At 42.7% G+C, this 12,502-nt stretch overlaps 1 protein-coding gene across 1 annotated transcript; it reads right to left on the bottom strand.

Moving 5' to 3' along the window:
• Positions 1-304: 304 nt before the first annotated feature.
• On the bottom strand, positions 305-4,986 carry LOC109427437 (protein mesh; the record flags this gene model as incomplete). The annotated part of the gene is given in 10 exon segments (XM_062844949.1): positions 305-925; positions 992-1,339; positions 1,421-1,608; positions 1,669-1,957; positions 2,017-2,146; positions 2,205-3,231; positions 3,291-3,467; positions 3,526-4,118; positions 4,178-4,315; positions 4,379-4,986. Coding segments are annotated over 10 exon segments (3,854 nt in total), but the record flags the coding sequence as incomplete, so codon positions are not given.
• Positions 4,987-12,502: the final 7,516 nt, after the last annotated feature.

The following is a 12,502-nucleotide window of genomic DNA, read 5'->3' as shown; positions in this document are numbered from 1 at the left end:
GTTTTCCGCTGACATCCTGCTCTGCAGCAAACCGCGACAGATAAGCAGCCCAATCAATGCCAGCGGAATGAGCAACACCAAGATAAAGCTCACCGTGAGTCCGGCGTTCCTGGCGGCGTACTCTTGCGCACCTGTTGAATGGGAGGGTTGAGAAAGTTTATTTGAAGAGGAAAAAAAAAGTTGTTTGCGAAATGCTAACATTTGCCTACGGGTTACGATGGATGACCACCGGGCATTGTCGTCGCTGTTTGTGTGTTGCGGAATCATGAGGGGGAGGGGCAGAATGTGAGTTAGCTTTGTAGAATTACATTGAACTGGTATCTTTATTGATTTCACCATTTTTAATTGTTGCTTATCACTAAATACACACACTTGGTGAACTTATCGCTAGAGAAAAACACTGTAGTCTGACTGATATCTACTACTACCTTGAGCGCCTTACGGTGAAGTCTAACGGCTACGGTTAGAGTTCGGTGTAAAAATAAACGATGACAAAAATTGTGATGTCGCGTAGAATACCTGAATTCTGTCGGATGGTTGAAGTTGGATGGGTTTTTGGAGGTTAGGGTTTAGACTTCTGTTGATCGGCTGTCCATGCGGGCTGGAAGTCCGACATTTTGGATGAGCGGCTGGCTAGGCTGTTCGCCTCCGGCAGCAGTCGTACCACCGTAGAACGTTCCTGTGGTGGACGGTTGCTGCTGGAAGCTTCCCTGTGGGAACGGTCCCGGTCTTCTCTGGTTAACTGGCGAGTTGTCTTCGGTGGCGAAGCTGCTGTTGCGATCGATGCCGCTGAAGGTTGGACTGTACGCTCCGTAGGCTTGGGTTGGCGACTCGGCTGGTGGCGGTGGATAGGTTTCATCGCTGAACATGGACGGTCCGGCACCTGCACCGTCATCATCCGTTCCGGCGGTCATTCGACGGCGACCTAATTGTTTATGATCAGCCATGTTCTTATATTGGAAATCACTAACAACTCTATCTCTATATTCACCTCCTTCCGAGGATGTAATGTCTTCTTCGTCTAGGTCCATCTTCTTGGGCTCGAACTGAATTTCCGGTTTGCCAGCTAGCGGTTCATGCGTCTTGTACGTGGCATCGTACCGGCGCACCTTCTTGATCGTGTTGTCATCGTATTCACTGCCGTCGCTAGCCAAGTTGCGAAGCGTTGCCCGAGAACCCGAACGGGACGGAATTGGCATACGCCAGTCCGGATCTTCCTTCAACTTACGCTTGCGGAAGCAGTACACTCCGCATACGATACACATGATCAGAGGCAACATTACAGCGAGGACAATGCCAATGGTAATCCAAGCAGTGCGACGGGTATAGAATACAGCGCCTAGATGTGCGAAGAAATCTCACATTAGTAGACGCGCGGGGTCTGGACATGCTTTGTATAGCAATTCGCAACGATACTTACGTAGACATTCGGTGTATCCGTGCTCGGGGATGTCCCACTGTCCGTTCTCACGGCAAACACGCCGCGAATCACCAATCAGGACGAAGCCTTCGTTGCACTCGAAGGATACCCGAGCTCCTGGAGTGAACATGAAGTTCGACTTGCGTCCGAAACGAGGCGTTTCAAGAATACCGCATGATATTATTCGTCTGTGGACAAAGTACTGCGTTAACAAGAACCTCTCAGTAGAAATTCACCCGTTAACTTACTCATTATTCGTAGACTGTATGTTGATCGCACTGGCATGGTAATTCTTGGTAAAATGTGCCATCTCTCGATTCAGTGTCATACCAAAGTCGTACCGACATTGATAACTCTCTCCGCATAATTCGCTCGCTCGTTCTATGTCATGTGTTCTATTGGGAGGTAGGAACTCAGACGGCTCTCTACGGAACTCCGGCACAAACGATGTATTCGCGTAGTAACTGGATGTTCTTCCAAACTCTCTCGTAAACAACGCCTTCCCCACGCCCTCTAATTCTCGATCCGATAACATCCCTGCAAAGGAAAACGGAAATTGAAGTTATGAAGCCAAGTAACGTAGCTCCTCTACTTACAATGCAATGCAAAGTTGTGGTGAATGTCCCTAAAGTTGTTCAAATTGGGCTGTATCACTACACCATCTGGCCGTACCAAGTCATCTGCCATTTCCCAACTCCAATTACCAAACAGCCCTCTTGTTTTGTTCTGAAATTACAAACCTTCGTTAGCGAAAACCGACAAAATCTGAACTCCTCCAACATACTATAAAACTCCAAGGTGTATAGACTCTCGCCGTCATGAACCCATTATTCTCAACTACCTCCACGCCAACTCCGGACGAGAACATGATCACGACTTCCGACTGGTTCAAAATGTACGTCGGCGTGTAGACCGTCACGCCGTGGAAATGCTGGAACTTCAAGCTCTGCCGATCGAAGTAGATGCGGCGTTCGTCAGCAAACACGTCCAACCGGTAACGCCACTGAGCGTCCCTGGGTCGTAGACGTACCTCAATAACCGTCGAAGTGTTACCACGGGCGGCGATCGAAGTCAGCTGAGTTGCCATTACCGGTCCGTGGATGTTACGAGCGACCTGCTCGAAACGTCCCTGAACGTCCACTCGCTCCCGGCCGTTGTTACCTCGCAGCAGAACGAATTCACCCATGCCGTTGAACGTGTACTGTAGTCCATCAAAGGTGACGATATGTGGATCTCCGAAGACGGCGGCCACACCCGGCGACTGATACGCGATACAATCTTGGGAAGGTCGACGCTCGAAACGGAACGTTTCGCAGCCAACGGCCTGCTCATCCTGCCACATACAGCAAGAGTAGTACGGACGGACGTCGTGGAACCATGTGGACAGCGTTGGAACCTTATTAGCTTCGTTCCACGGCATCTGACCGATGTTGTGGTTTCGGCGGGGCCGCGATCCCCACATTTGATCGTACGAAAGCATCAAGTAACCGTTACGGTCGTAGCAACACTGCTGTTCGGATCCCTGGGCAGACGGTTGTCCGGATCTGACACAGTGGATGGCTCCACGGTGGTGCAAACAGGTCGGGTTGGTGTCCCGATCACAGTCCGGATCGGGCAGGAATCGTCCCTTGTCATAGGTGGCGTGTTCTAAAGTGCAAGGGCAGAGTGGCAGCTCGTGAGCAAAATTTCTCAGGAAACGATCCGTCATAAGCCAGTTATCGCAAAGGGCACGAGGCCAGTTTCTTCCGTGGATGCGCTCCCATTGCGGTCCGAAGTACCATCCGAGAGGGATGGGTTTGGACCAGAGAATGCTACAAAGAGAAAGGGGGTAAGTTAAGGAGATGGCTGTTGTTGGATGCGTTCGACTTACGGAGAAATGGATAGGCCGTTGAACTGCTCCGGATTGGTGAGGTTTATCTGGATAAAGCCAAACTGCATGTCTACATTGCGTGGATTGTCCCGTAGACGGAAGTTTGCTGGAGCGATCGTGTAGACTCCCGTATTCGTTAACTGAGGTTCGATCATGTCGATGTATTCTAACTCCGGGCTGTAAAGAAAGCATCGATGAAGGATAGTCTAAAGCTCAGTCGATATTTTGAACATACCGAATTGTCGATTCCCGGTAACCCCAAAGCGATATCTGAACGTTTGCATTTAAATTGGTTGTCAAATTGTACCGATTCCACGTAATCCGAATTTCCGAAGGATTCCGCCGATGAACGTCATCGGATTCGAAGAAGATGCGATCAGTAGCCGTCGCGGGAGTTTCCACAAAGTAACGCCCTCGCCATTTGAATCGCTCCACACCGATGGAGATTTCAAACCGGATGTAACCCTGCGCCTTCAGGAAGGGCTGCACGCAAATGGCACGATTCGTATCGACCACCGTTCCTATAACTTCTTCCGTATCGAACCGACAGGCGATACGCGTGTTGTTCGACAGGAAGCACGGTCCGGTGATGTTTACAACCGTTCCACCCAACATGTTTCCGGACTCCGGTGCAAACACCAGCGGAAGATGTGCCGCGTCAATATCCTTATTACACGTTCCCAGCATGATCCGCTCGTCGATACGGAAGATGTGTCGTCCGGGGAAGCCGTTGGCCCAACCACGTCCCGTCAAATCTCGCAGCACCGACGCTTGACTGTAGGGTTTGTACTCGTACGCCTGGGTTCCGTTACCTGCGTTGAAGCCGATCTGTTGAGAAATTGAAGGTCGTTAGATTTTGTTGGAAACTCGTTGTTCAACGATCTTACGTAAGCGGGGACACCTCCTTCTCCACCTGTGGTATCACCACCAGCTTCCGTATGCGATGACCAATTGATAATACCGTAGTTGAAGATGGCGTAGGTGTAGACTTCATCCGTGGCCAGAACCATCTGGAAGGAATTCGTCTACGGGTGGAAAACATACTCTTTATTACCAATTTCACATCCATCTCCCTAACTCCAACCTACCCTGAACAGCGAGTTATCGATACCACCCGCGAAGCTCATATTCTTCCACGTGGTAATGATCGCGTGCTTCGGCACGAACGTATCCGACCCCACAACTCCCTCTCGAATGTCCCACATCACACGTTCGCGCATTTCCACTCCCGGTCGATCGGTTCTCGTTTCCAGATCGCGTTCCATCCGGAAGTACACCCCGGGCGCCCGTTGATCGATATCGGTATCGTAGATCCGACCGATACGGCACTTGCTGAAGAATATTCCAATAAAAGACGGATCGTTCCGCCGGGGCCAATCCTTGATCGGGAAGGACAGCGGGTAGGTGTAGTGCTCCGGGGGATCCGAGAACTCCAGGAACCCGTTCATCGAGACCCGAGTATAGTTGAACCGGAAGCCGAAGAAGGGCAGCTGGAAGTTGAAATTCTTGTGAACCTGGGGCATCGAGGCGTGGATGTCCCGCTGGTAGTCACCGATGTTCTCCGGGCCTCCCTGATCGTAGAAGGGGTACCAGAAGTTACGCCTGACCTGTGCCAGTCGGGCCGGGGTGATCGTGTAGGCAGAGCCATCCTTTTGGAAGTTAGGCGGGTCCTTGGGTTGTTCGCGATTGCTGGGATCTGCGGAAGAGACCATGACTCATGAGTAATGTTGATTGGTGAGATAGTTTTATTGACAAATAGGTGAAGCGTTGTTTTTCTGCGAACTTTATCAGTGAAAGAAGATAACATACGAGTAGAGGCAGCGAAAAAATACAATGACTAATGCAATCGTGCGTCATTTGGTATCACGCTTGGGATTGAGAGATTATGCTATAAGTGCTTGGTGGCTTTCGGTTCTGAAGATTTACTGTCGAATATTGCTGTATATTCGTAATATGTCGTTGGAGTTGAAAAACATAATGAACAACAAACTGTCACGTACGACTGCGTATAAGTATATCTTTTTTAGAAACTACTTACTTTGTAAGGAAATGTGTGTTTTAGTAAGTTACTGGAAGAATCCCAAAAAACTAGACAACAAATACTGACAAAGTGTTTGAAATGGGCATCAAATTCATAAGAGAGAACTGTGATTAGTAAAAAAGAGATAACCTCGAAATTTTGAGTTGAGCTCGGATTCAGGTTTATCACTGTATACTCGAGTCTTCTCGTGGTGTAGTGGTAACGCGCCTGTTTGGTGTGCAGAAATCGTAAGTTCGAGTCTCTCCGAGAGACTGTAAAAGGTTCTTCTGGAATACCTTTACGAAATCTCAAGGAATTTTTCTATGCAATCTCTTAAAATATATGTTTTTTCTAGGACTGTTCTAGGAATGTTTCTGGGATTCTACTAGATTTTATATGTTATCTCGTACCATTCCGATTGGCTATCTCTTGGAAGTCGATGGGAAGTTTTAAAAAAAAGAGTGTTTGACACCTAGGATATCTCTTTCTAACCCAGATGTCCCTTTTCAAGTTCTTTCTGAAGTTTCTATGGGGATTTTTTCAGAGACTACACCAGGAATCTGAATTAATTAAGAAACTCTTTGTGGGGTTTAACCCAGAGATCCTATAGAAATTCTCCCAAGAGTTACTTTTAAGGTTCTTTAAGAAAACATCCAGAGTTTTACCGTGTTTTTTTCAGAATTTCATAAAAATAAGGCGCAGTTGGATTGCATTTTTTAAAAAATCAGATCAATATTTTCCAAATTGGTTTCCATACACAGTTAGAGGACGGACCCTTAATTATATAGAATATAATGCCAAAGTACGATCCTTACAAGTTGAATAAGATCGAGCCCTGAGGAAGATCCAACCCAAGGATCGAAACGTTGGCAATGATATAAAATTATCAACGCTTTTCCCGTTCCCGGAAGCCGAAAAACTCCATAGCTATTTCTTCAGGAAGCTCCCTGGTATTCCTTATGAAAATCCTCCAGGAATTATTTCTTGGAATCCTCTGGAAATTCCTTCTGAAAATGTGAGTGTTCTTCAGAAGTTCCTTCTGGAAATCTCGAAGGAGTTCTATCTAGAAATTTCACAGGAATTTCTTGTGAGAATCCTCCAGGACTTTTTGTTAAAAAGTTCCTTCTGGTAATCTTCCAGAGGTTTATTTTGGAATTGCTTCAAGACTTTCTAAAGAAATTGTTACATCGAACTCCTGGATGCTAGACTAAAATTTTTGGTGGAATCGCCAGCAGAAATTCCTGAAGGAATCCTAGTTGCCATTTCTGGAATATTTTTTGGAGGAATCCACAAAGACAATTTCTGTATGAATCCGCAGAAGAAGTTCCTGGAGGAATGCCCATATGGCATTTCAGGTGTAACTCATAGATGGAGTTCTCCAGAAGGACTTCCTAGAGGAATCCCCAGAAGGAATTCCTGGACGAAATCTCCAAATTTAATTTCTGTAGAAATATCCAGAAGAAAGTTCCAGGAGGAAACTCCAGATTGAATTTCTGGAAGAATTGTAAGAATGAATTTATCAAGGAATCCCTAAGATGGCATTCCTGAAGTTCCAGATGGAGTTCATGGAGGAATCCCCCGAATGACTTCTTGCCAGCTGGAGTTTTTGTATAGTACTGGAATTCCTGATAGAATTGACTTTTTGTTTACCTTGGTGTGGAGATCGAAGTGTGCCGCGCGCGAGGAAGGACGCAACAAAATGTACGTGCTGTGTTTAGGTCGTGCTGCTGTCATTTTTTTTTAACCAATTTGGCCGATGGCCACTCAAAAATTGTGATTAATTACAATCATTGATTTAAAAAGTAATTATGATTGTGTGGACTGTGGAGTGTACGTTTGTGCCATTTTAAAGCAGATTTTGGAATGGACTTGCAGCCTAGTAGTGCTACATTTCCGATCTTAGCGAGAAGTGTTTTTTTTTGTACGGGTACAATCCGGCAAATAACTGTCTGCCCGGAGGAGTGAATCGGAGGCTTTTTATTTCTTTTTGATTCGGATGGTGCTTGGAGGCCGGAACCATAAACAATGGTTGAAGTGTGACTGAGGGTGTGCAAGCGTAAATACGCGAGTAGCAGCTTGAAGATCCGAAACAAACTTCGTGGTAACTCCTGTAGACCGGTCATCAGCTGATGGGCCAATGGATATAGCAACTCAAGCAATAGCAAGCCAACAGGATTTTTGTGGTCTATCCGCGGTGTAACAAAGTTTAAATTTGGTGAGATGAGGTGGTTCATATACATATAATATAATTAGCGAATGCTATTTCAGGTCAATTCAGGTAAATGAAAATTGGGTATTCTTCAACATTTTCTACAAATTACTAATTTGATGAGCTTGTTCTGATGTGCATTGTGAGGTTGTCTGCAACTTGTTATAATTATACTGATATTTTCCATACTATTTATTATATTTATTGTTTTGGGAAGGGATCATTACACTTTTTTCTCGTTTCAGAGAGCGAGTAATGGCGCTTAAGCCTAGGCATTAGGGCCAGGATACAGAGTAAATACCTGTGTTCCATCCCAGGAAACTAAGGACCAAGGGGTGACATTAACCTTCTTAGCATCATCACCCCCACCGATTTTCGAGGTTTTTTGCTTTTTAAAAGGCTGAGCGGTTGGTACTAGATGTCCCCACTCTATAGCTTTCTTGTAAAATCAATAACGCTGCACAGTAGGCCTGGCCGCTTTAATGCTTGTAATGCACTTCTGATGTACTACAAGTATTAATAATGACAAGAAAAATGATAGAATTAGTCGGTTCTATCATTTTCCAGGATTCTTTCAATGAATGGCTGTGTATGTGTAGACTAGACTAGACTAGACTAGAGTACTGGAATTCCTGATAGAATCCAAAATGGCATTTTTGGAGTAATGGACAGATGAACTTTCTGGAAAGAATTTTGTGCACCGGAACGTTGTGGACCCTGGTATGCATGCTGAAGATGGGGTTGTTAGTGCTCCAAATGAAAAAAAAAAGTTTGACTGATCAAAATAAAAGAACACCCATTCCTATTTCGAATCAATGAATCTGATGAGTTCGTTCTTATTTGAATTGTGAAGTAGTGTATATCACAGTCACGATTGTTATTTTGATTTCTTTTGGTGTATTTTCGATATTTACACTTTCATTATATGTATATACTTGGGCAGACTCTATGACATTTTTCTGAATTCCATTACCCCGAATGACATTACCCCGAATTCCATTACCCCAAATGATCCATTACCCCGAATTCCATTACCCCGAATGATCCATTACTTCAAGTATTTTTTTCAAGATTATAAATTTTCTATTCACCTAAACGAAGGAAAGTCAGGAATGAACCAGCTTAGTTGATTAATTTTCATTCACTAAGTGGAAAATAAACACTATATATACTGTGAGATTATCTAAGTATATCAGCTCCAGGGTCTCTTTGTGAAAATTTTCAACAAGTAAAGTAATGAAAAAAATCTTTTTTGAACTATAGGTATATTACAGTATAACATGAAAGAACAGCCTATGATAAAAAGAAGGGAAATTCTCTGATAAAATATTATTAGTTGCAACGCCAACAAGTCCCTTAAAAGAATAACTAGAAAGAAGAGCCTATCATTGAAAAAAAACGATGGATATCTGATTATTATATTAGCAGTTAGAATAATAAAAAATCCTAAATAGTGAGACCAGAATGAACAACATATGCTCAAAGAAGGAAAATCTTTGGAGAAAATGTGGTCCACCACTTGGTGCACCGTTAATTACCCAGAGCAAATCTCTAGCTAGGCTTGTGGATAACTCATTCGGGGAAATGGATCATTCGGAGTAATAGGTCATTCGGGGAAATGGGTCATTGGGGATAATGGAATTAGGGGTAATGTCATTTGGGGAAATGGAATTCGAGGTAATGTCGTAAAGCCACTTGGGGAAGGGTTTACACTACGTTTTATCTCGTTTCAGAGAGTGAGTAATGGCACTTAAGTCTAGATCAATGAGTCTGGACATATAGGTTAAATTCCTTTGTTCCATCCCAAAAGACCCTCGACGGAGTGACATTAACTTTCTGAACAAAGTCACTCTCAACCAGTTCTGAAAATTTCATTTCGTCATATCTAAATTCAACCACCTACAGCTCATTTTAGAAGCTGAACCTGAGAATATGGTAATGAAAAACTTGTGCGGCTAGACCAGTTCTGCAAGAAAGTCACGGAAAAACCGCTATTTTTCGAATATTTAAGGTAAATGTCACGGACTACCTTTGAAAATTGCCAAATAATATTCACCGTGAATATCATTAGCATTTTTCAAAGGTAGTCCGTGACATTTACCTTAAATATTCGAAAAATAGCGGTTTTTCCGTGACTTTCTTGCAGAACTGGTCTAGCCGCACAAGTTTTTCATTACCATATTCTCAGGTTCAGCTTCTAAAATGAGCTGTAGGTGATTGTAATTAGATATGACGAAATGTTTTTTTTTGGGCATATGACTGTCAACGTCATGTATGTGTGTCCAATTTATCAAAAACCGTCTTGTGAGAATTTTCCCTTTGAAGAAGACCCAAAACACAGACGAAACGTCGGAAAAAAAAATCTAAATCTAAATCTAAATCAAGATTGCAATGCCGATAAAAGTAGAAAAAATGACAAGTTATCAAGAAAAAAAAAGAACTTGTTTTAGAGGATCTTTCGTAGATATTTCTGAATGATATCCCTAGACAAATACGATGAAGTATTATTCAAAGGGATTCCCGAAAGAATTTGTCCCAGATGTGTAAGAAAATCTTGCGTGAAGTTCTATAGAAAATTCACGAAAACATTTTTATACAAATTAGATGAAATTACAAAAAAAAAGTTACCGAAGAATTTCTACTGGCTTTACCGAAAGAGTTTTCAAAGAAATTTCCGATTTCCAATGACATTACACAAAATCCAAAAGCATTCGGTTGAATTACAAAAAAAAAAAAATGCAGCAGCGTTTCCTAAAGGAAATATCAACATAAAATGCCGAAGGAATTGTTACAAATTATATTTTTCGTTATTTTGGCATATATTATAAATATGGACCATTCACAAGAGTTCACAAGTAATAAAACGCTCCCCTAAGGTGAAGTTAGTAAATTACGTTATGATTTGTAAAATTGTCGTTTTTGAAAAATTTAATGAATATTGATTATGATTTTTTTACGCAAAGTACTTAAGTCCAAAATATGCATTTAAGATGATTTACCGGTAATTTTTTTTGTCAAAAATTTGTTGCCAAAATCGGGTGTTGTCGAAATCGGTAAGAGACTGTAGTACACCCAAACCTCCATTTAGGTAACGAATCGGGACTGGCCAAATAGAATTTTTACCTAAACGGATTCAGTTTAATACCTAAATTGATTTGAAGATTGCAATTAAGTTTAAGAAGGGCGAGTGGCCTGGAGATTTAAAATGGGTCATGCGGGGATTCAGATGGCTTTCAAGAGAGTCGCAGGAGGGGGAGGGGGCTCAGAGGCGTTGCATGGGGGCTTCAGCGGGGTTCCCAATGGTCTTAGTTGTGTCACATGGGATCCGCTAGGGTTTTAGGGGATTTCGAAGGCATTTTTATAAAAGCTTCAGAGGATTTTTGGCAAGTTTCAGAGGCGTTATGTAGGCCTTTTCGGGGGTTTCTGAGGGTCTCATGTGCGTTACATGGGGTCCGAGGGGGTTTGAGGTGAATTTCGAAAGCACTTTTAAAACTTTCACAGGATTTTTTGTGAGTTTCAGAGGCGTAACGCAGGCGTTATGTAGGCGTTTTCGGGGGTTTCTGAGGATCTCAGGTGCGGGGTACATGGGGTACTGGACCAATCTGAATTCTACTTGGTATTTTTATAAAGCTTTGGGACATGCAGGGTGGTCCAATCTGTCCTATAATGATGTCCTTTAAATCTACAAGAATAACTTTACGTGTTTTCGCCATAAATAATAGCATTGCATAATCTGCTGGGATCCGTGATGCTCTTGAAGTCTCTAGAATGCTATTGTGCATTGCATGAAAAGCACAATTGTGGCGACTACATTTCAAGGCCTTATGTAATTGTCGAAATTCAATCGCGATGCAAATAACACGTGTAGTCGCAGCAGTCATCACATTACCCGGCCATGTGGCGACCCTTTTTCAAGAATTATCAAAAAGCCCTGTGATGGAAAATTTGAAAACAGGTATGTTTCCTTAGGCGACTATCTCGCGCGTGTCTTTGATTGCGGGTAAAAGTAGTCACTGAAGTAGATTTTATTTTGATTCGTATAATATTTGTAGACACTATAGGGATATTCCACACAGATAAAAATAATGACATTTACACGTCAAGTAAACTAAATTTTAGTAATGTAAACTTAGTGTTATGATGGTTTACATGATATATAATGTAAATTTACGTTATATGTCATGTAAAAACTCAGAGTCATGCTGAATTACATGACATATAATGGAAGTTTACATGATATTTCAAGAAGTTTACATGATATGTCATGTAAACTTCAGTGAGATCCCACGCTCCAATTATGTGCATCATATGTCACAGAATTTTACACTCTTTTTTCGATCTGTGCAGGTCAGCCAAACTACCTTGGAGTTCATAACATCAGGTCTACACTTGTAACAGTAGTCATATCGGTTATACTAAGTACCGTTGCATAATCAACCGCGGTTATTGCACCAAAATGAAGTCTACTAGATATTATTATGAACCTTTGGAACAGTCAGGGACGTCCAAACTACCCTACAGTGAAGTCCTTCCAATCTATAAGATTAAATAAAAGCATCGCACAATCTACTAGGATCCGTGAAGCTCATGATATCTATAATGCCATTTATAGACACTATAGGGATATTCTAAGTCAGCCAAACTACCTTGGAGTTCAAAACTTCAGGTCTACACTCGGAACAGTAGCCATATCTGATATACAACGTATAGTAACGTGATAGTAACGTTGCATAATCAATCGCGGACCAACCTGAAGTCAATTATATATTATTATTAACCTTTGAGACATTAAGGGTCGTCTAAACTGTCCTGAAGTTTAGCTCTCGCCAGTAAGTAACAGTAGTTATTCTCACAATGAATTGTAACATTACACATTCAATTGTAATCTGTAATCTCCAAGGCATTTCATGAGTCATTTCGAGATAGTTTTGAGCTATTCCAGATCAACCAAACTACTTCGGAGACCATAGCTTTAGGTCTACA

The sequence above is a fragment of the Aedes albopictus genome, chromosome 1, assembly GCF_035046485.1.
Source record: "Aedes albopictus strain Foshan chromosome 1, AalbF5, whole genome shotgun sequence".
Classification (NCBI taxonomy): domain Eukaryota; kingdom Metazoa; phylum Arthropoda; class Insecta; order Diptera; family Culicidae; genus Aedes; species Aedes albopictus.
This window is presented reverse-complemented; position numbering and strand designations above follow the sequence as displayed.